This window comes from Serinus canaria, chromosome 3, assembly GCF_022539315.1.
Source record: "Serinus canaria isolate serCan28SL12 chromosome 3, serCan2020, whole genome shotgun sequence".
In the NCBI taxonomy this organism is placed as follows: domain Eukaryota; kingdom Metazoa; phylum Chordata; class Aves; order Passeriformes; family Fringillidae; genus Serinus; species Serinus canaria.
In genome coordinates this window covers 61,824,219-61,847,598 of record NC_066316.1, presented here as the reverse complement: position 1 = coordinate 61,847,598, position 23,380 = coordinate 61,824,219, and the positions used below count along the sequence as shown (strand labels likewise).

Here is a 23,380-nt window from a genome sequence, read left to right as displayed (position 1 = left end):
GTGCAAAACCTCGCTCTGCTGGGCTGTGACTCAGCTCTCATTGCTTCAGACACTTTGAATGGGAAAAGTAACCGCTCAGAGAAGATGGCATTGCCTCAGAGCTGTCAGTCCCTACCACTCTGGACTCACAGGAGTCCCAGTTGTGCTGTGCAGTCTGTGCATGGCCCCTGTGCTCTAGCTAGAGATGCACCAAAGCAGTGCTGTCAAAAGCTGATCTACAAAATTCGGCCTGGAAACCAGACATTGGCTCTTGGCCCTTTCCTATTTAGCAACATAGCCATATGCAGAGTATCTTTCCCTGCATCATTAATTGCCCAGGTCCCACTCTGCTTTATGAAGATAAAATATTTCCAGCTCTGCAGTGTCACTCTGTGACATGAGTGCAGCCCTATTCCACAATACACTTGATTTACTCAACTGTACATCTTCCTGTCATTGCTGGCTCTACAGATCACTTCCCTTAATATGTTTCATGAGGGCTACTTGCTGGCAAGGGAGGGCTCCACCAGCCATGGGCTGCCCCAGTGTTCTTGTAGCCTTGAATTTTCTGCACCTGATCATTTCAAAAGAGGAAATGTCTGACACTGAGGTTTCGTGGTGATCAGCAGAGAAGAGCTGTGTTTGCCTCAGGCAACCTCCTGCCAGTGGTACAATGTCTATTTTGAAATTGTGTCCCTCTGCACATTTCATACTAATCCACAGCCCTCTCTAGAATAGACTAGTCAGAAATAATATGCTCCATAAAAAATGAAAAATTAAAAAAAAAGGGAAGTGAAAGAGTGAGTCAAGGTGACATATTTCCTCAGTTTTCTCTTTGGGATATTCCCAAGCGCTCCTTACCTTCTTAAAATCCTCTGCATTCTGTTTTGGATGTATATTTTAAGATACTACTTTCTTTCTTTCTGGAAACTCACATGCAGCTCCTGACATAAGGGTTGAAGCTTTTGAGGCGTGCCTTCTTTCCCCATATTTCCATATTAAATATTAAGCTGAGATCTGGAACAAGCTGGTTACCCCTCTCCTGAGATTCTTCGGATTTAATTCAGCACTTACATAAATAGCAATGTAAATTACATATCTAATGAATTAGGTGTTGTAATAATGGTGTAATATTCACAGTGCTACTTATTACTGAGTCTGCAAATTGAAGTTAATTTACTCAAGAAGAAAAAAGTAAAAGAAATCATAATACAGTTGAGGATAATTGTACTCCACTGCACCACAGCGAGCTAGATACTAATTACAAATATTTTACTTTCACTACAAGTTTCTCTGTTATTGTTCCACTAAAGCAGTGGTCATTTTTCCCAATTTTCAGAATTAACTTTTTTTCACAAAGACTCCTATATACTAAAATCCTTACATACCAATATTCTGTACACCATATTATAGTAGAGAAACATGAAGACAGAGGAAAATGCTGAAATTACCTAGTCTGACATCCTACATAAGACAGTAAGACAGAGCATAGAGATTCCCTGAATTAATTCCTGTCTCAAGTTATAAAACATTTCTTATTGATCTTAAAGTGTCCCACAGTTGAAAGCTCACCACAATTCTTGTTAAAATTTACCTTTAACTTGTCTAAATATCTAGCTTTCTGTCCAGGTGCTTACAATGCAGTTATCTGCAAAAGTACATCATCCTGTCATTTGGAATATTTTACTAGCTGTTTTTATGATGACAGTTAATTTCCATTTATCTCCTCCTCCTAGCCCTCTAATCACTCTCAGAACTCTTCTTTGAATCTTCTCCATTGTTTCAAAATCCTTCCTCGAGTGTGGACTTAAAATAATATTTTGAAAATCAGCATGTATTGTACCACTGTTAAGAACAGACAACTCTTGTTTGGAGTCAGAGTTCCCTTTTAAATAACCACACAATCTGTTTAGCTACCTTGCTAAAGGAACATTCCTGTCTGACTATCTAGGGGCCACTCTGTGGTCTCTTGCCTCAGACTCCAGCCCCACAGAGCTTAACCTGCAACTTAGACTGCAGCTCCACACCAAGCTAAAGGCACTAAATGTATTCCTCAAAAGCTGTGTTAAACTGGGAATCCACATTCTAATGCTGTTCCTAATTAAGCATTATGAACCACAGGTCTGGAGTCACTGCTCCACAGACAACCCATCTGTGAGACAAGCTTTCTTGCCTCTATGTGTTCAAACACTGTATTTGCTTGTGCTTGCAGTATCAAGATGTTCAGATTGTTCTGAAGGAGTGTCAGTCCTCCAGTCTGCATATTCTAAATTCAGTTGATTTTTAAGATTGCTGTAGGCATACAGAAACTCTGAACCTCTTGCTTTGTTCTGCTAGAATAGGCTAAACCAAATCATCAAGGCTTCAGTCTCCTAAATGCTGGTACCTTGCTGAAGCTAGACAGCAATGGGACTACTTTCCCAGACATGAAACAAGACAGACATCTCTGGAGAGATTCATCCAAACCTGTTTTGAAGAATTCAGATACCTGAAACAGGTGGGAAATTTGTTCATTCTAGAGTGGCCTGGCTCTCCAGTGACTACGAAGGAAAGCTAGCTGGCACTTGTTTTCACAATTATGGGGAAAAAAGGGATATATCTATATTTGTCACTAGTTCTGACATTTTTATCATGGCCATTCTCCTATGTCACAAAGAGTGAAGCACTAAGGAAGAATTCTTGGCTCTTAGAAGAAACATCAGTGTATTGGTGTTCCATTAATCTCTCACTAAGCACAGGGACTGCCTCGGTATTACCTCGTTCATTTTGGAAAAGTGAATAATTCATGACAAAGATGGTCTAACTGGAAAGTATTGTAAAGTTGATGTGGATACCCCAGTCATTAAAATGACTCAAACATTCAATGTTACTCTAAGGTTAGCTGTAAATACTGCTGCTAATTCAACATTCCAGTGTACTTGTGACACCTTTCCATCTTTATTAGTATACCTGCATACAAGTGTACTTGTTTATGTCTTTTCATGTGCAATATAGTGGTTGACTAGGGGACAAACAGAGTTGATGGAAATAGTACAAGAAGTCACTAGATGGTTAATAGAAACTATAAGGCCACAATTTTTGTTTCTTGACAGCAGGAAACAGTCTAGTTGACATATGGAAGACAAAAGATATTTTATTAGAATATAGAATCTCCCCCTGATACACACAGTATCAGTGTGAAGAAGCCATGAATAATGAAAGCATGCAAAAGGGTGCATGTGAAAGTTGCAAAAGATGACTCTAAATTGATTGAAAAAATATTGTTACCAGAAATTAAAGTCTGTCTAACTGAAGCAGCAGCAAAGACAATGAAGACAATTGCAGTACTTAGTGGCATCAGTAAGAGCTCAAGATCAAGTAAATCAATATAAGAATGATGAAAAAAACATGCAGTCATCAGGACCTTTATATTTGGTACAAAGAGGCAATGACCCAAAAAGAATTTGGAAGGATATCTCCAAAAGAACATGGAAGATTTTAAGATGACTCTCAGATTCAAGTTGGAAGGATGAGGGATCATTATCCAGATTTTGTGTTGGAGTTGAATGAGGTGGCTTGGCTGAATGATCAGTATGAGAAGCTAAAGGATCCCAAGGCAGGCTTTTGTTCTACATGCCATCCTCCAGATAAAATAGACATCTTCATGAATTATGCAAATAACTTGTCTCTGAATACCAGTAGGGCTTCACATCTGTTTGCTGCCCACTCCTATAAAGTCTTTCTTAGTGTCTACATTGCTGCATGCTGAAGACCACTGTGAAATTCAGAGGCAAGCACCTACTAATTAGGCCCATATTAAGCATGAAGTCTAACACCTTGTTGTGGAATTATGTCTTCACTGACAATTTTGCAGAGTTTTCAGAAAAAAATTGTGAGCACACAGACTTTCTGGGCACATAAGCAGCCACCTACCTCTGCAAATTTCATTTCCATTGCAGAGGAACAGCAGGCCTCTGCAAATCTGAACAAAGGACTGTGAAGTTTGTAAAAGAAAGATCTCCACTCTCACATGCCCAGACTGAGCTCACTTATCTTCTGCTTCGTGATCCCAAAGTTTCCACAGGAAAAAATATCTGGATACATGCTAAGCAGGTGCTGTGCTTGTCCCAACCAGGCCCACAGTAATTCAAGCAAAGGGACCAAGACCATCAGATTAGAGCTCTTTGGCTAAAGTTGTGATTTAGACACTTCTTGCAATACTTTTGGAAATTGGATTTTTCTGCCCTAATGAATTTTGTGTGTGAAGGCTTTTGGCATTTTCCACGTAATTTTATCCTATTTCTTTAGTATTATTAATGTTTTTGATATGTTTCAGGTTTTTGGGAAATAGAGACCTGTTTATTGGACCTGTATATCTACTCTGGTTCATAGGCAACCAAGCAAAGGATCTATTTTATTTGGGTAGCACATTCATATGTCAAACCTTGCAAATCTTTGATCTCTAAAAACTGCTGCCACTCCAGTTCCTTTTCACTGGACTACTGGCTGCTGTTTCTTTTGTCTTGGCAGAAAATATCTGGTGTTTTTTCTTCCATTTTCTATAGATCTGAATTTATTCTGCAATGTCTCTGGCCTTCCAATGGACTTTCAAACCTTATGTGTTATACCTGTACATTTCTGGGTTCATGCTGCAATCTTATGCTTCGACAGATTCATGATTTCTTGCCCACTAATACTGTTATTCATTTTCCAAGAACTTCCAAGTATCTTCTATTCAAAAGATAGTAGTAGTATTTTACTGCCCTAAATGTGAAAAACCAAATAAATCTGAGTTTATGAAATTTATTGGAGCACCAGGGAAAAATACCAATGAAAGGTAGGTCAGCATGCCTGTGTGCACTTGAGTACCTGGTCCTCTTTCCATCTGTGCTGGCACTCTTCTTTCCCCTCTGACCACGCAGCTCTCCAGCACATTATACTGCAAATAATGTTTTTCTTCTTCCTTTGGAATATTCTCCTGATGTTTCCTAGTACATACAACTTTGCTGCTGACTCGTATCATGTATCTTGATATTTGAAAATAGGCTAGACCATAGAAAACATCTCAGATTAAAGCTTTTGAATTGGAAACATGACTAGAACTGACCTCTGACAACAGAATTTTTTTTTCCTTCTTTTGAGAAGACTAACACAACTTTATGTACACTTTCCCTAAAACTCTTCTAAAGATTTCCATTGAAATTAACTTCCAAAGATTTCAATTTAAAATTTTCCACTAATTTTGGGTATGTAAGAAACCAGGGGGAAGAAAACCCCTCACTAAAACTTTACCCTATATTTATTGCTGCTATGCAGCTACACAGCTCAGTGGTCTGCAAAGATGGCTCTGGATCTCATTGCACAGTGCTGTGCTGTGCTGTGTTCTCTCATGGCTCTTCAATTAAATTAACTTTCTACCCTTTATTCTGCCAAGTCAATACAGCCAGATGAAATATTTTTCCACTCTGGCAATGAACTGGTGAAGTAGAGGAACCAAACATCTAAAAATAATCTTTTCTCTAACCTTCAGTAGGAAATAACATTGTCTTTCATTTTTCAAAGACTTGGTGCATCTGTTCAAATCAACACCAAATTCCTGTCTACTAAATATATACTTTAGACAGAAAATTGCAAAAGATGTGACACTATGAACAGCTGTAATACACAAATTAAATAAAAACAATGTTAAAAATAAAGCATTAACACATTGCTGATATTCTGCACAGAGTATTATTATAGACAAATAACAACATAGAATAGCATATGTAGCTGTAGCACTTTTCATGCCTTCCATGCAAAAACTGCAACCAAAAGTCAGAACATTTACTGGAACTTTGCAGTGCCCTGGAAAAACAGGCACCTTTATCTCTATGTTAAAGATCTTGTGAGGAAAAAAAAGACTAAAACGTGATTGATTGTGTTGTTTTGATATTCATATTAGGGGTCTGCATCACAGAACTGGGACTTTCTGGAGGCAAGAATAGCAGAGTGTTGTCAGGGAAAAAGAAGAAACACAGCTGCTGCACCAGCATGGTGGCTGCTTGTGTGCAGTTGTCAGAGTAGAAGGAAAAGGTCTATGGCTTTTGCTCTCACTCCATGCAGTCCATTGCCAGTGTGCAGGCTTGATGGGGAATGGCCTTCTCTGTTAGTGCAGAGGCTTTCCCTCACCTCTCCTGCTGGGGCCAAGGCAACCTAATCTGCCACTAGACGGGCTGCCCTGAGTGACCCATGCCTGGAACAGGTGACAGAGCTGCAGCCTGCACCACATGTGGGTTAAAGAAAACACAAACCTCACATTTTTCATGAAGACTAACATGTCAATGTACTGCTGCCACTTGTGCTCTTCCTACCAAGCAGCTTCTGCTTCAGCACGTCAAACAGCCTGTTACTGAAACCTAGGGAAGAGATGTGTGCCGTGTTACTGAGAGCCGCACAGGTCTTCAGAGCTTCAAGCTGGTGATCACTGCTTTAGAGAGAAACGTGCCCAGTTCAGATGAAACATTTATTTTTAAATGGGCATCTGATGTCTGATGATGGCAGAGGTCTAATTCAGACTTCCTTGATCACCATGGCTGGCACAGTCCCAGGTACTGCATTATATTAACAAGGTTCATAAACTGTCAGAGATATAACTCATCCACTTAACTCTCTGCAATGAGGCACAGACTCTGAGGACATGGCCTTTCCGAGAATGCTCTCTCGTTGTAATTTGTCATTCCCCCGAAATGCCTCATGTGATATGATGTTACTGGAATCTTCAGCCAAAAGGTTCAATTTTTTTTGGTCACAAGTATTGCAGAATGCATTCATATGTATTCTGCCACCCCAGGTGGTGACTGGGGTGTCTGCCATCAAACTATTTCCGTTCAGAGCGAGGAGATCACTATTTTTCATGCTGAATAAACAAGAGAGTGATCCCCTGCCCTTAAGCAGAAGGTCTGTAAGGGGAAAGGTGCCTTTGACCACAGAATTCAATCTGTTGTTCTGCTTGGAGCCTCTAGGGAATAATCTCTCTTTGTACCAGCCTAGGCTGCATGGTGTGATATTCATTTAAACTCTCCAGTGGTTCTCCTTCTGCAGGAAGGGTTTTCACAAAGCGCTTTGGCATTTGCTTTTTGAAGCCTGCTTAGCTGATTTTGCTGAATGGAAAAGGTAGCCCTAAAACATATCTTTTGTTATAGTTTTCAAAGGTGGACAAAGCCTGCAGTAGGCTAATGCTGAGAGGGAAAATAGCATTGAAACATTAGCTGAGTTTAGTTACTTTAAACATTAGACACCACAGGAAGAGGTTTTTTTGACTTTGAAACCCCTCCTGACACTTGATGCTGTTATATTGTGCACCTGGAGCAAAATGTTTGTGCTGAGCAGTGCATTTCTAGATGTATGGACTCTAAGGAGATGGAATGATGTGGAGCACCCTATGCACACTGCTTTGTGCCTTTCTGAGATACCTCTATTTCTTTACTCCAGAGCATGAGGCTTAAGGGAGTTATTCAGTTAGGATAAATTCATTCATCCTCATCTTCCTTATATGCATTGCCAGAGACGGAGGCTGTCCTGTCAGGTATCCCACTTTTCCATATTGTGCACAGACATGAACAGCCAGGGGGCTCAGGCAGAGCCTCCACCTGACAGTCACCTTCCTGGCAGCTCTGCTGCTGCTGGCACTGTCAGAGAGATCTGTCAATTCCTCTGCTGTTAGTCCACAATTCCCACTGAGCTGCTGAATAACTATTACTGTATTTTGATAATCCATCAGCATTCAGGTTTCTTAAATTCAAGCCCTATTCCTCTTGATCACAATCTTTAGAGCTGTTCCTGTGAATGCCTTATTTGTTTTTCTTTCTGTATGTTAAAGTAATGAGCCTGACTATTGAGGCTGCTGAAGAGCTGCTTCAGCTGAGCTGTGCACTTTGCATACCGTGCATCCGTCTGCCTTGTCAGCACCACCCTCACCAGCTGTTGTAGGAACACTTTGATCACAGCATTATTAGGCTGCTACAACATAACCACCACCATGAAGTCACTGCAGTGCAAAAGCTGTCACGTTCCACGACGTTTGCTGACCCTGGGACCATCATCAGAGCCTTCAAATAAACAGCAATTCATCACAGGGAAAATAAGTATCATCACAGAGAAAGAGTTGGCTGTTACTGAAAAGTCTCTTATCTCTGATGAAATGTTCTGGCTCTTGTCATTTGTGTGACAGCAATGATCTAATTTAATCCAACATCTGATGTTGGAGAAGAGAAAATTACCTGTGCTTTCTTTCTGAACTTTTACTCTATACAGTGTTTGTGGTTGGCCACAGTCCTGAGAAACTGGCAGACACAACACATCCTTCTCATCTTCTACTCACTGTCTTGAGAATGTTTCTGTTTCCCAGATCCAAGGGCCTGGTGTTCACACTCAAAGCAATGAAGTTTATTTGCCATATGGGTGCCTCAACATGGAGGGAGGAATTTTCACTGAACAGAACTTCTCATATGTGTTTGTTTATCAGAAATTCAAAGCTCTCTTGTACCTTCAAAATATTTTCCCCTACACAATCTGCACAATTATTCTTTTTTCCGACAGCTCCTCAAAAGAGTGAGTAGCATTGATAATCAACTGTGTCTTCTAGCAGAGTTCAATTTAAAATGCTAGACTTTCATTTAGTGGGCTGCAAGGAGTCTGTGGCTTTGTTAGATCTGCAGCATAAAGAACCAATTTTTCTTATCCTAATCCTGTGGCTGTCTGAAAAAGGTGACACAGAGTTTCACATAATGATAAGAAAAGTTACTGCTGCCAAAGGCAGTAAGATACCAAAGCCAGATGATTAAACCATTCCAAAGCTTTCCCAGAAGACAAGAGGAGGCAAAGGCCCAAAGTTTTTTTCATAGAAGTTATCATGCTATAAAACCTTCAGAACAAAGGCCCCAGAAAGACATGTATACACTTTTGCTTTAATAACCCATTCTTTCTATTTACAGAAAAAACTGGTTGATGTGTAGTTTAAAACCTTTAACTTTGTTTTTTTGTTTGTTTAATTCATTCTTTGTTGGGGTTTTTTTGTTGCCAAGAGGCCAGAGGTAGTTTTGTTTAAAGATAAATGGTATTTTTTTGTGCAATCTACACAGCTCTAATGGCTAAATAATTTTAATGTGAAGATCAGGCACCACACACAACACACACTTGACCCCTGTGCAATCAAAACTCTGTTCTCACAATGACAAGTTGGGCTACAGAGCTACACCATAAGAGGAAACAGAGCAATAGACTTTTCCATCTTCAGGACTTCCCATACACTTGGATTGGATGGAATTAACAAAAATATGTAACCAAAAATCACCTCTGACCTTAATGAAGTCAGAAAATGTAAAGTGGAAAAAATTTACAAAAGCAGAAAATATAAAATTAAAATTTCTCCAGATTTAACACATTTTTTGGCATCACTAATGCCTTCAGCCTGCACTGAGCAATGCACATTTGAGCTGCACCTAGTACCTGCTGAATGCAGGTGGGGAATTTGTTCCTGGACTCTCAGCCCCATCCTTGCTCTAAGCTTCACCTGGGGATCTGCACAGGTGAGCCCACCCTCTGTCCAATGAGATGTGCCTGCCTCAGCTTCTTGAGGGAGTACAGCAGAACTCTGGCTCAGGCATTTCACCTGTGGGAGCAAGAATATGAAGTTCAGTGTTAAGCCTGAATCTACAGGATACTCCTCAGTTCAGCTAACACAGAGGTCAGCAGGAATTGATCCCTACATCCCACATCTGCCTCATGTGAGCTGGTAGCCCCTGTATTTTAGGTTACCTTTTAAGTCTGAGGCAGGAAAATAAGGACATGCTACTCTTTAGCTGTGAGATGAAATCATGGAAAAGTGCCAAATATCATGTGGTTATCAAAAGCATAAATCACTCTGAAATCCTAGGAAGAGTGAGGACTTGTAGAAAGTTTTAGGTCAAAATTGCAGAAAACTCTCGCTAAAGTTTAAACGCTCTGGAAATTTGGGTCAAGCCAAACGTCTGTAATACAGCTACAAAACAGGTAAGTATCTCTTGCTTTCTACTGTTGTTAAAGGTTTGCACTGCTCTTTTGTGACAAGCCATAGTGCTGTGGTTTTCAGTGCCCCTGTAGTCTCCAATTCATCAGGTGCAGAGGCTTGCCAGGGAAGAGGCTCAGGGAACCCTGAACAACACAGAACTGCTCTCAAGCACCCAGCAGCATTTCAAACAAAAGCTTTCCAGCAGGTCTCCATGGGGATCTTCAAATGATTATACAAAAAGGAAATCTCTAGAAAACTGAAGAGTCCACTGAGAAATAAAGGAAGATTTTATGCTAAGCACCTTCTAGGCAGTTGATATAAAAAAAAAGATTATGATGCACTAGTTGAAATAAATGCAATTTTTATCACACTTCTCTTTTCCAATGTTCCTAGACTTATCTGAATTTGTGATTCATGGTTTTACTGTGTCTTCTAAAAAGGAAAAACCAAAAACCTGTGGGGCTGAGTTTTCTCAAGAGAGGAAAGAAAAATAATTTGATGATTACACAGGCTAAGAAGTTATCATTTTGGCTTGTTTCTAAATTTCATAAGTGCCCACTAGATATTTTTATGGACATTTCAGTTTGACATTAGTTCTTTTAAGTAATTATTTTATTTTACAGAATAAAGCTACTTGGCCATAGTAATGAAATCATTTTTCTGGACAGTACATAGATAGTTAATTCTGTAAAAGAATGACAACAAGGCCACATAGTCTACCTTCCCTATCAGGAGTCTGTCCTTATACCAACAGTTTTCCTATTCTCTCCTTTTATGATGAAAGAGATTTAAATTTGGAGGCATGACAGGGTTCTCATAATGTTAAATGTAAGCACAAATAAAAGCATACCTCAAAGAGTAGTTTCCATGGAACACAGCTTGAGTTTTACATTAAACCCCAGCAATGATGTTCATTCACTGATGCAGCACTGCTGAAGGCAGTGAAATCAAGCTTGAAAGGGTTTTTGCAGGGGGCAGCTTTAGAACCCCCGTGACACTGACTTAAATCTACAGATATTGAGAGAAAGGTCTCTGCCTCACCTTTCCTGCTAAATAATGAGTATGATTCTTCTGAAAATCAATACACTGGAAGCTTTCTAGACAGTAATTTTCCAGTTCTTCAGTTGCTCATAATGTGTGTGTGTATATATATATATATATATATATATATATATATATATAGCAATATACCTCCAGACTCCAAAAATCCATTTTAAAGAAACATTGCCCCTTAAATGCACATCACTACAAAGGTTTTATGTGTGCATACCAGTGCAACCTTAAGAAATATGATTAATTTGCACATGGCTGGAGATGTAACAACACAGCTTTGCAATAGAGCATTCCCAGGGCCAGAATTACATCCATGTATTTCTGCCATATTATTGATAGAACTAGCCCATATTCTCCTTAGGTCTTCAAAGCAGAGTGTTTATAGACAACTGCAAAAACCTAATAATGAAAAATAAATGCACAAACCTTAGCTGTTTCAGAGAAACTGAAACATTTTTCCATAGGAAAACACAATAAACTTGTGGGTCTAGGTCCATTTCTAAGTCTAAGGTCCATTTCACTAGACCAAGTATGGTTATAGATTATAAACATATTCATTCAATGAAACAAAGACTATGTATTATTTCCACAACCCTTAACTCATTAATCTTCATCTCAAGCCTGCTCCTCACCACCCTATCCCAATTACATCCCCTTTTAGTTTTTGTTTCCTCCTTGCCATCACTCTTTTGTTTCAATTTCCCAGCTTAATAAACATAACTTGTAGTAATTACCTATATAGATATTGCTTTAGAAGAGGGAAGTGTGGGAAGCTTGACCAGAAATTATGTTTTTTTATATGATAGCTTTTTTTCCAAATCTGGTGCTCTTTTCAGTGCATAAAAACATTCATCTCCATGAAAGAAGTGAGAAAAAATAGCAAGACAGGATTTTAATCGATACTGATCCTGATTGAGTTTGATCACAGCACTTGACATTTTGAGCAAGTCTGGAAGTACACTCACAGTGACTCAGGCTCTGCCAAGAGTCTGTAGAGTTGTAACGGGACATCCTTGACTTAGGTGGGAATATTCTAGTTTTCTGTTTTCCTTATACAGCTATGATAAGGCAATAAAATGCATTAACTTCATTTTGTAGATAATCTTATTACCAAAGCTTTAGTAATGCTGTTTTATTGGTGACTTATTTTAGGCTTTGCTTGTCTTCTTTTTTTTTTCTTGGCAGAAGGAAAATGGTTTTATCAACATGCTTATAAAAACAAACAAACAAAAACAACCCCAAAAAATTAAAAACACCCCACAAAATTATTAAGTGTTTGAGATCATTGTTTCTAAAATTAAGGTCATCAGATGCCATCAAAGTACACCCAGGGAGCTGGTGCAGGCATGGATAATATGTCACTTTTAGAAAGAGCAGTATTCATTTATACTCTCATATGGACACATCAGGGAAAGTTGTAAAGAGCAGATTTTTTCAAGGTGCAGAAAATGAGGTTCATAAAAACATGCATTCACTAATCACTCTATGTATAAATGAGCAGGAATGTTGCTAATGGCTCCTTCTCTAGAGGCCCATACTACAGAATTAAAATGTGAGTGGGACAGATGTAGACACCTAAGCTTGATGGGTCTGGGACCCAGCCAGTCATTGCACCTATTTCTTTTTTTCAATCACTGCATGGTTTACAGAAAAAAAATAAAAATAAAATAAAAAAAAAAAAAAAAAAAAAAAAAAAAAATTGGTAGGAAATGCAAAGCAACAAGATTTTTCAAAGTAACTTTCACAGTTTTGAACAAATTTTCTGAGACAGTCAGGCTCCTCCTCCTCTTAATCTCTGAGGACTCATTTCCTTCCTTCTCATGTATGACAAAAATCTTTTGGAGATACTGAATCAGGAAGACTCTACTCTGTGTAATTCTCATACTGCACTGAGCAGTGCTGTGTTTGAGGACTTCCGTTTAAGTGATGTGACTAACTTCAATTATTTGCTTTGGTTTGGGTTTTGTTTCTTCTCCCATTTTCTTCTCTAGGATGAGGAGTTATTCACTGTTTTGTTTGGATTTTTGGGGGGGTTGGGGGTATTTTTTGTGATACAAAGGTACAGTGTGGTGTGTTTTTGTTAGAGAGAAAAGGTTAAAGTCTTGCACTGTAACAAAGGTAGTAAATTTAGGGAGACCCATCAATCCACGTGGGAATTCAATAAAAATTTTAGTTGACCATGTCCCCAAGAAATCTCTGCTATCTGCATAGATGAGCTGTAGCTCATTATGAGCTGTAGCTATGAGCTGTAGCTCATAGATGAGCTGTAGCTTCTTATGGGAAGTCCAAGTCCACAGGGAAGGAAATGTTCCTGATCTCTATCTTGGAGATCTCTACAGTTACCATGGGCTCAGGTCATTGAGTATCATCAAAGTGAAAACTGCCCCTTTTGGTTCTGAGCCTCAGCTCGCAGTGCGTGCCCACTGCTGCTGATGCAATTAGAGGGTAAACTTGAATGACTGTCTCTGTCTGAGAACTGATAAATTACTTGGTTAAAAAAAAAAAAAAGAGAGAGAGAGAAGAAAAAAACTAATGTGAGATTCAAATAACAACAAAATGATTTTGTTTACCAAGCAAAGGGTTGGATAAATGTGGGAGAAGGGGAGAAGGGGAAGTTTCTTTTATGAACTCTGATTATCTCATGGGAAAAAAACCCTGACATTCATGCTTAGATCAGAACAATTTGAGCTTTAAGGCATTCTTTTAATCAACCAGCTCATCTGATGAAATGCTGTAGGATTTGCTTATATATCAAAGGAGTTCCCTAGAGATTTAAGCGATGTAACTGAATACAATTAAAAGATCAGTTGTAAACACCATTTGTGACACGTTTTGTTTGCTGTGCTTTGTAAGATAAGTTCAGTTAATAACACATGAACTTGTGGTGGTTAACAAGACAGTAAAGTATTGAAATGTAGTGCAAGAAAAGGATTAGCACAGGAGCCTGCTAGAGATGCAACTATTCAGCTATCTTGGATCTGATGGTCTGTAAAAAGAGAACAGAGAAACTATTAAGCCAAGGTTCACATCCAAGAATGGAATCATTTATGAACAACCTTTCTGGGCCTAATTTGTTGCTGAATTAAACCTCAAGTAATGTCATTGAAGTCAATGGGGTTATGCAGGGCATAAGTCAGTGGAGCAAATTAGCCCTCTGTCTTGAAGCCAAGAAACAAAAGGGAAGAGGGATCCAATAAAGGAGAGATGAAATGCCAATATTAGCTGAATGCCACTTCTTGGTACAGCACGTTCTTTGTGTCCAGCAGTGAATATTTCATCCTTCCCAGGTGTAAAATTTTCCCAGCAGCACTGTAAGGCAGTTTTATAATAAATGACGAAATTAATGGTTTAGTTCCGTTGTAATGCAGCTTCTGGGCTTCCAACAAGAATTTAAACTGTGAGCAGACAACACATATCCTGGCTTCAGTGTGATCTCCAAATCAAGTCTTGATTTTTTTTTAGGAAAGCCTTCAGGCTGACCTTTTTTCCCCCCCTTTTGCCATCTCCAACCCATATAGATATTAGAAGGTAGCATTTGTGGGTATAGGTAACTTTCTACATGGAAAACTGACAGAAATTCCAGGAATATCTGTGTAAGAGCTGGAAAAAACTAGGCAAGGTTACTGCCTCAGGCATGAAGGCACTACAAAAGAGAATGGATTTGTTTGCATTTAATTTATTTATGGGTAATATTAAGGGCTCTAGTAACCCACAATATTGCAGTGATTGTACATATGCCTTGGATTAACAAGAAAAAAAATCCATTTTCACTAACCAGCATTCATAATACATGGTCTCTCAAATTTCACTTCTTCTACTGTCCAACCCACCAATTACTCAAACTGAAGCTAAGATCATCATCTCCCTCAGCCGGAGATTATGGGTTTTGCACCATTCACAGAGAGCTCAGTCCTGGCTGAAGCCTCTAGGCATTTTTGTTATCCATATAAAGAACAAATTCCCAAAGTGTACAGATGGTTTTACAGCTCATGAAAATATCTCTGTGAGGTGGTCTGTGCAGAATAACACATTTTGGCAGCACAGCTCACTTTTCACTACACAGAGATCAAATAACTGGAATTCTTTAGACATCCTACCATGCAAACTTCAGCGATGAGCTAAAGTATGAAAAATTATTTCTTTTAATGGAGTAGAATAAACTCTCCAGACCTACACAAAAGGAAGCTGGGTAAAGCAGGCCACATGAGACACGTGTTGCTGCTTCAGTTTTTGTTCTTTTACTTCTGGTCTAACTTAGCAACAACAGAACTTGCTGGAGGGACCAGCAGCTGACTCACGTGATACTTGGCCTGTTGCATGTATGACATTGGCCATTTATTCCTTTTTTTTTATCATTTTTTTCAGGTGGTACTTCAATAACTACTCCAGATTTTCATTTTCTTTAAATCCCATTCTCCTGTTTACAATTCAATTCTGGGCATGCTCTGCAGAGAGGATTGAAGGGAACAAGATACAAATTTGCCAGCTGCTGTGTGAGATGCTGATGTAAACACATCCAGGACTATCCAAAGTGACTTGTAATGAGGCCTGGGGACTATTGCAGATATTGGAAGAAGTTCTATTAATCCACGGCCCTAATTTCAACTGATAAAATGTCATTATAAAGCTGGTTTACAAGTGCACTGAATTTGTCCTTGATTTAGTTGGCACAGTTCCGATTTTAAAAAATGTTCTGCTAGAGGGCCAGGTTTTGTTGGGTAGCAAATCTGATTTTGACAGAAATATTTACATTTTCAGTACCTAAAAGCTCATCCATCCAAAAACTCATCCATTTTTGTATTTTTTTCAGTGATTGAAAAGAAGTTAACTAGGTATTGGAAAAATTTTGATCAATTTTTTGGTGTTTTATTGAAGGATGTGTTTTTCAAGAAAGATGCAGATTGCCCCTCTTTCTAATTAAAATTATTAAACTCTTGTGGAGAAATATCTTTACCTCCTCAAAGAAAGCCTGTTGAATTTTGTTGTTTCTGTTTCTGTAGTCGCTTTTCTAAAGCCATCTCTTGTTTCTCTGTGGTATCAGTCTTACATCTAACACTATTACATTTTGTTTCAGCTGGCAGGCTTCATCTATGCCTGTTATGTTGTGAAGTGTATTACTGAAGAAGAGGACAGCTGTAAGTACTAAAGCTTTATTACATACAAAATGAATTATTTTTTTTTAATCACCTCTCCACTATGCTGGCTCTTGCTGACTTCAACCTGAATGCCTTATTATACTGTAGCCAGATCGTGTTTTCTGTCCATCCTTCTTGGTCTAAAATCTCTAAATTCTGAGACAAAGGAGGAATGAAATACTGGTTTAAATTTACATACACCTTTCTTCTGGAAAGATCATTACAACTCTTTATCTCACTACTTAGCTTAAGACATAAAACAAGGGGGTTTTTTGGGGTTTTTTGTTGGTGTTTTTTTTTTTTTTTTAATAAAAAGAAAGAAAAAATCCCAATTAGTAAAAACAAGCTTTTTTATTTCCTTGCTCCAGCCTGTTATTAACTATTTTCAGAGTAATTGGTTAAAACTGAAGTTATAGCTCTTTTGTGTTGTATGTTGTCCTGTAAAAGCAATTCTGAAAAAAAAAAAATAGCTTTAGATCATTGCAGGACTTTAATTTATGAGAGGTTAAACAGTAGAGCTCCCCTTTGTTCCTCTTTGTTCCTGCTGCTCCCAGGGTGTGCTTACTTGAAGTGAAATGATTTCATATAGATGTAGATTTGTGTTTCTTCTGCTTATTTATATCAATAGAAGCCTGTTGAGCAAAATTTGTTCTTGTTGCATTTTGTAGAGTCAAGCCATTTCATTTTTTTTTCTGTACTCTAACCTGGATTTTTTTAAAGAGGTCCACTGCAGCATTTCAGTACATCTTGGGATTCATACCAAAGCACTTTAGAAACAAGTATCAGAACTGCATGTAGCTTTGATAAAATATACATGAATCCTAGGGAGAGCTCTGCAACAGGAAGCTAAAGGGTTTTTATTTGATTGAGAGCGCTGCTAGGGCTGGCGGGGGTTCCTTTGTGTGTTCTCCTGCGTGGAAAATAGCTACAACCCTGTAATCTATTGGCAATACAGTGTCACTGCAAACCATCAAGGGGAGATTTAATGCTGAAATCAAACCACCACACTTTGGAGGTCGTTTCAACTATGCTCATTTCAGTTGTCTTTGTGTTTCTGTGGAAGTGAGGAAAGTAGAAAGAGTACAAAGGCTTTGGGAAGCTGTGTGGAGCAGGGGTCTGTCACAAATAGAGTTCTCTGTTTAAAGAAGTACCCAGTCATATGCATTTTCTCCTGCTTTCCCATTAAGTGCATTCATTATCCACAGAGTTGAAGGAGAGGTATTCCTTGTCCCCCAAAATGAAATCCCATTCAATACTGTCTTGCCCTCTCTTCTAAGGGCTTAAATATTTTTTTCACTATTCTGTAGTGCTTTAGGGCATGATATAGGTAAAAAGCAAGAAAGGGACTTGAGACTTGGCTCACCAATCAAACACAGAAGTCAGAACAAGTTTGGGAGCTTTCTCCCATGGTTCATAAAGCGGCATTCCTGGCAGGAATGCCATGGCAAATATGGTATTGTTTTCTTCTCTCTGCACCAAGAGCTCCCTGCTGTTCAGCAACCACAGATTGTCACGCTTCTTTGAACATTTTCTTGCCATCACCTTGACTATTTTGTCCTTACTTTTGTCATTTAGATTTCATTGTTACTTTGTACGCCCCAGCCAGGTCTCCTCATCCAGTCAAAGAGCACCTCACCCATCTGCCAGCACCTCTCGGAGGCACCAGGGCGAATCCCCACCCTCTGCAATGAAGCCAGCACAAGCTCAGGTGCTGCAGCTTCCCCTCTGTTAAGGTTTGGAAGCTTAGCTGGCCAAAAGGGAAAGGGAACTTCTGTGGCTGAGTTGTGCCAACAGTGTAATATTGTTCAGATTGGATCTGGCCCCTCAAAGTATCATAAAATGAAGATAGCTTTAGTTTCCATGGAGAGGCCTCATGAAGAAACAAGTAAGAATTATTCTAGTTCTCTCCTTGCTGAGACATTCATGCTGCCATGTACCAAGTGTTCACTGTGACAGCCTGGGCCTGCAGTCTATACAAATACTTCCTGCTCAGGTTTAATTTAAAATTCTTTTATTTTCTTAGATACATTTTCTCGCTTTTTCCATCCCTTTTGGCAACACATGCATCTATCATGCTTGTCTGAGAAGTGTATCCCCTATGGATGTCATGTTATTTAGTATTTGTAAGGATAAATGTGTTGGGTGATACCAAAGAGTCATTTAGCCACAAGTCCATTCTGATGAGGCAGAACCAACAGGAAAACCTTTTGCTTTTCATGATGAACAAAGTGAGCACCCATACAGTCAATTCCATTCCTTCTGCTTTGCTGATGGGCCATGGGAACAACAGCAGTCCAACAGAGAAGCAAAAGAGGCAGAAACACTGAACCTGGCAGAAGTGAGCAGCAAGGCATAAGACTGGAGAAAAAGCCATGCAACGTCCAAGAGCCAAACCTGGGCATGTTCCAGATTTTACCCAGATGAAGATATTGACACTGCTCTGGAGCATGGAACATTTCTCATCTCCTGTTGGCACACAGCCTCAACTGTAAAAACGCAGTCAAGTTGCTCTTAAGCTGCTTCAGCTAAATTAGCTTTGCTCTCAAAGTAATTGGAACAAGCCGAAAGAATTACTATTTCTCCATTCTTAATGCAGATTTTATTAAGAGAAAAAATGAATTGTGGTGGAATTAAGCAAACATTTCACTAAGATTAACCTGCTCTAATTTCACTAAAGGATTAGGAATGGAACAATACAGTGATAAAATCACGGTCATAACTAGGACCGAATCAGCAAGTTTAGAGGTTTTAATTACTCACACACCAAATAAATCCAGCCACAGGCCCCCTAAATCAAAGCTCAAGTCTGTGCTACCTTTCATGAGAACAATCTACCTTAGGTTAATTCTGCACCAAGGATTAAAGGGGAAGTTGCTTTGTCTCCTGGTACTACCCCAGAAGTGCTCTGCTGCCCACCTGGTGCACCAGAGTCAAAGTGCAGCACCTGTGTCTTCCCAAGGGGCAGACAAGAGCAGCTTTTCCATGGCTGCCTTCCTCAGTGGAGGTTTACCACTCCCAAACATTTACCCTGTGACTGCAGAGGTAGGAGGAACTCTGAAGGTTGGAGTGCCTCAGGTCTTTTTCTGGGAAAGACAGGGGAGAGCGAGTCCCCGGCAGCATTGCTGCCAACTCCACACTCTCCTCTTCACCACTGCCATTGGAATGCCTAAGCCATTCATTAGCATTATTAGCTGCATCAATTAAAAATAAAACATGAAAATGTCAGCAACAGCCATTACTTGGAGGCATTCAATGACTGTGAACTTATTGGAGCTCCTCATTTGCCTCCCAAAATCATGTTAGGCCTGCATTTTCAAAGGATGCACATTATTTTTAATAACATCGAAATGTTCCTTTAATGTGCATTTTCTCCCTAGCAATTTGGCTCCCTGCTATAAGCTGCTACTGCCTTACTAAAAGAAAATTCAACGTATTTCTGAAAACTTCATTAACTGTATAGACATTTTGTGGGAAACACTGGAATATAAGCAGATAAGCAGGATCCTCCCAGAGCTTTTTGTCTCTAGCAATTAAGAAAGAACCTAGGTTACTGAAATGGGAATTCTGCACTCACAGGTTCTGTTGAGAGTAAGGAGACTTGCTTGTTATTAGAGGGACAGCCTTGGCTAGGAATAACCCCAGCTAAGAGAAAATCTCTAATTTAGTCTGTGTCTCAGTGTAAAATCCTAACCTAGAAGGCTCTCTTGCTGACCCAGAGAGGGAGCAGAAATAGCATTTACCTACTATTAGGCAATGGCAAGGCAATCAGAGAACAAACATGGCCCCTCTGAATGTTCCCTTGTGTACCATGAGGTACAACCTTTGCACCATCTGATGCTAGCAGGGATTCAAACTGCACATACACTTTCTTCTTTTCTCCTGGCATTGTTTCCAGTTCAACTGCAAAGCAAAAGAAATGGCAACTTTGTCTAGAAGATTTTTGCTGCATATTCCCAGGAACCCTGCTATTGGGGATGTCTTGGCACAGAAGTGAAGCTCTATATAACCCTTTACAATTCTTTCACTCCTCCCCCTCCAATAAAAATTTGGATTAAAGACTGCATTTGAATTACTGAAAATGTTCAGCAAGACAGCAACACCCTAGATAGGAAATATCTTCTGGTGAGCAATACAGCATTACTTGCCAATCAACTTGGTGCCAAACAATATTCCAGTCTGGGATCCACTCTGACCTGGGAAGTACAAAATGCAATGACAAAGATTTTCTTTTGAAAGACAGTATTAAATTGATTATATGTGAGAGATGTGAAATTTTGACATGCACATGAGGTAGACAGAAAAATATTTTCTTTTTATCCATGTTATAGGCAACCTTCCACCTTTGGGCAGGTTGTTTACCCTCTCCATACTTCTGTTTCCCATATTTAAAATGGGAAATAATTACAGGGACAAACTCACAGGCGTGTCGTTTCCTAACTTTGAGCGTCTGGGATGAAAGGCACTATTGAAGTGCAGAATATGCTCAGGTATTGCTTTTTTTCTGTGCCAAATGCTTGTCACAATCTGCTTAGCGAGACACTACAGAGAAATAATACCTCAGCTTCCATTCCTGCTTAAAACAACCTTTAAAACAAAGAGAAAGAGAAACTGGTAGCAAACATTTGAGTATTAATTATGCTTCTTTGTTTCCCATCCCAAGTTTGTTGTTCCCAGAAATTCTTGAGAGTAACTTGCTGTTCATGGGCTTCCTTAACCACAAGAGGTCTAGCAGTATTTAGTTTCCCACAGTGGTCTTTTCTTTCCTGTGGGAAACTATGTTTGAACCAAGAAAGGTTTTATAACACAGCCTCCTGAGAAAAGGAGATCCGATACCTCAGCTATACACTTTGTTTGTTTTGCACCTACCATTTGTGTAGTGTGTCCTGAGTCTTTTTCTGGAAAACACCAGAACACATCTTCACCTTTTCCATGCTGTCACAGGTGGCATCCATCTCACACTCCTACAGCCACATATTAGCAGGCCTGCAGCTTAAATTAACAGTCAAGATTTCCACCACAGTCAGTGGAGGCAGGGATGTAACCCCAAAGAGCAACCTGCCCTATCTGTGGTAGACAGCTCTCTCATGACAGGGGGACTCTCTGGTCTGTCTTGTTTGGTTGGGGCAAGGGACAGCCTGGACAGCCTGCAGAGGCAGCCCAGCAACAAATAATAACAGGAACAAATAAAAGCCAATATCTAAAACACAGTTGTTCTCGAAATTGTTGAACAGGTCATTTTGAATGGGAACGCAAGGAATACACTACAGTTCTGAAGCTTCAGCTTGTTTTTGCTCAGCTGTGCTCTTCAATTTACAGCCTGCAGCTCAATTAGAAGCTTTTTCCATTTAGTTGTTTCAGTTAGTGTGGTGACTGCTACATGATCTAAGTAAACCAGAGGGAGGAAAATGGGATGCCTTGGCTGTCAGGATGCTGATAGAAGTGCAGAGGGAGAGAAGCCTTTGAAATCCCAAGGTGCTACTTCATGTTTGTCATTCTAAGGACAGCTGCCTCGGAGAGCCATGATGCCACCAGGAACATTTAGGAAATTCCCTGACATGCCTGTACAACATCAATCTTTCGCACATATCAATAGCTGGGTCCTGTGTCATTATTTCCAGTCATGTCCTGTCTGGGAGGGGCCCCTCACAGAGCAGAAGGCTGGTGCTCTCCTTGGCACAGAGCACAGGCAATCGCTGTCCCCCAAGGTGCGCTCGCTGCTTCCCGGCGCAGGCTGAAAACATCTGAGCTGCAGAGCGCAAGGCTGAAGCACAGGGGAGCAAGTTTATGGCAGGAAGATATGACAAGTGAAACAGGCTGCATTTGAGATGCAAATGGAGCTGAGCAGTCCAAGGTGTCACAGGGCTTGGCAGACATTACACAGCCTGCTCTGTTTGGCACAGCACTGCAGAGAGAAACAAACTTAAAAGCTCTGAGGAGGTGCAGTTTGTTTAAATAATGGCAAGTAATTAGTCTGAAGACAAAATCAGTGATGGCATTTTATAATTACAATTAATTTAAAGGTTAATTTCCTTTGGTGCTAAAGTCTTATTTAAAACATTTACCAGGAAGGGAAATTAGGATGTTACTATCTAGATGCATACAATGCTTCTGGGAATCCATGCCTATTATCACTAGAAAATTAGGTTAGACTCAAAGTGGGAATTTCAATTCATTTTAGTGTATAATAGATGGTGGTCAGGGCCTTGAGTCAGAAGGGTTGCTTAGGGTAGACTGTATGATTTGCATTTTCTTTGTTAGTGGGATTAATCGCAAATGTTTCCAACAAAAGGGCTGGGTTTATACATGAACAAGCTTGACATGAAAAGAAAATTGGTTATGGATTGCTGCCTTCGTAACTAATGAAGTTGATGTTCAAGGAATCCCTAGGAGACATGGTTGTGGTATGAGACAAATATATAAATAAAATCACGCAAGGGAAAATGGTGGCATTGCTGGCTTAATCTCTGATAATTTCTTTTCTCCCTCTCTTGTCTTCCCTGCCACTCCCCTTGCATCCATCACCACCTCCTGTGGGGATTGTCAACCCCAAGTTTAAAAATGTCTAAATAGCATAAAGTAAAGCTTGAAGGAAGTAACATTGCCATTCCAGCAGCTCATCATAATGCAATACTGTTTAATAAAACCAATGCATTGTAACAGCCAGGAAAATATACTTACCTTACATAATATTTTTTTTTAACTATAGACCACACAATTTTTACCTATTCAAGAATGACATTGCAGAAGTGTTGGAAAAGATCTGCCCATGTCAGCAGTGAATGAACTGCTCACATCTGTTTTTTTGAAGCAAGATGCATTTCATACCAAACCATTGGGAAAATATTACTCGTCATAAATTATTTATTTCAGGGGAGTAACACAAAGGCATTCAGACCATGAAACATTGTCCCAGGCAGTTATGTCGAGCCAGTAGCAGAAATGAGGTAGTAACTAGTGATGGTTCTGATAAAAAAGGCTACAGATCATTTGAAGCAACGCTCAGGTTGTTGATGCAGCTGAATAGGGCGTGGTCTTCCTGGACATGGAAATGTTTAGACATTGAAAAATAGACAAAGCTCATATTCAAAATCAAGAAAAAATTAGCAAAATCTGAAACTCTCCACAAGCTGAAAATTGCTTGCAAAATACTTTCAGGCCTGTTTTGTTGTGGTGCTGGTGAAAGACTCCATTTCAGCATCAGTCCTTT

The 23,380-nt window shown here is 39.6% G+C and overlaps 1 protein-coding gene across 1 annotated transcript in view; it reads left to right on the top strand.

Moving 5' to 3' along the window:
* NKAIN2 (sodium/potassium transporting ATPase interacting 2) overlaps nt 1-23,380 on the top strand; it is a 514,185-nt gene that overhangs the window by 475,321 nt on the left and 15,484 nt on the right. Inside the window, exon 5 of the mRNA XM_030236153.2 lies at nt 16,113-16,173. Coding sequence (XP_030092013.1) covers nt 16,113-16,173 — 61 coding nt within the window. The remainder of the gene's footprint in view (nt 1-16,112; nt 16,174-23,380) is intronic.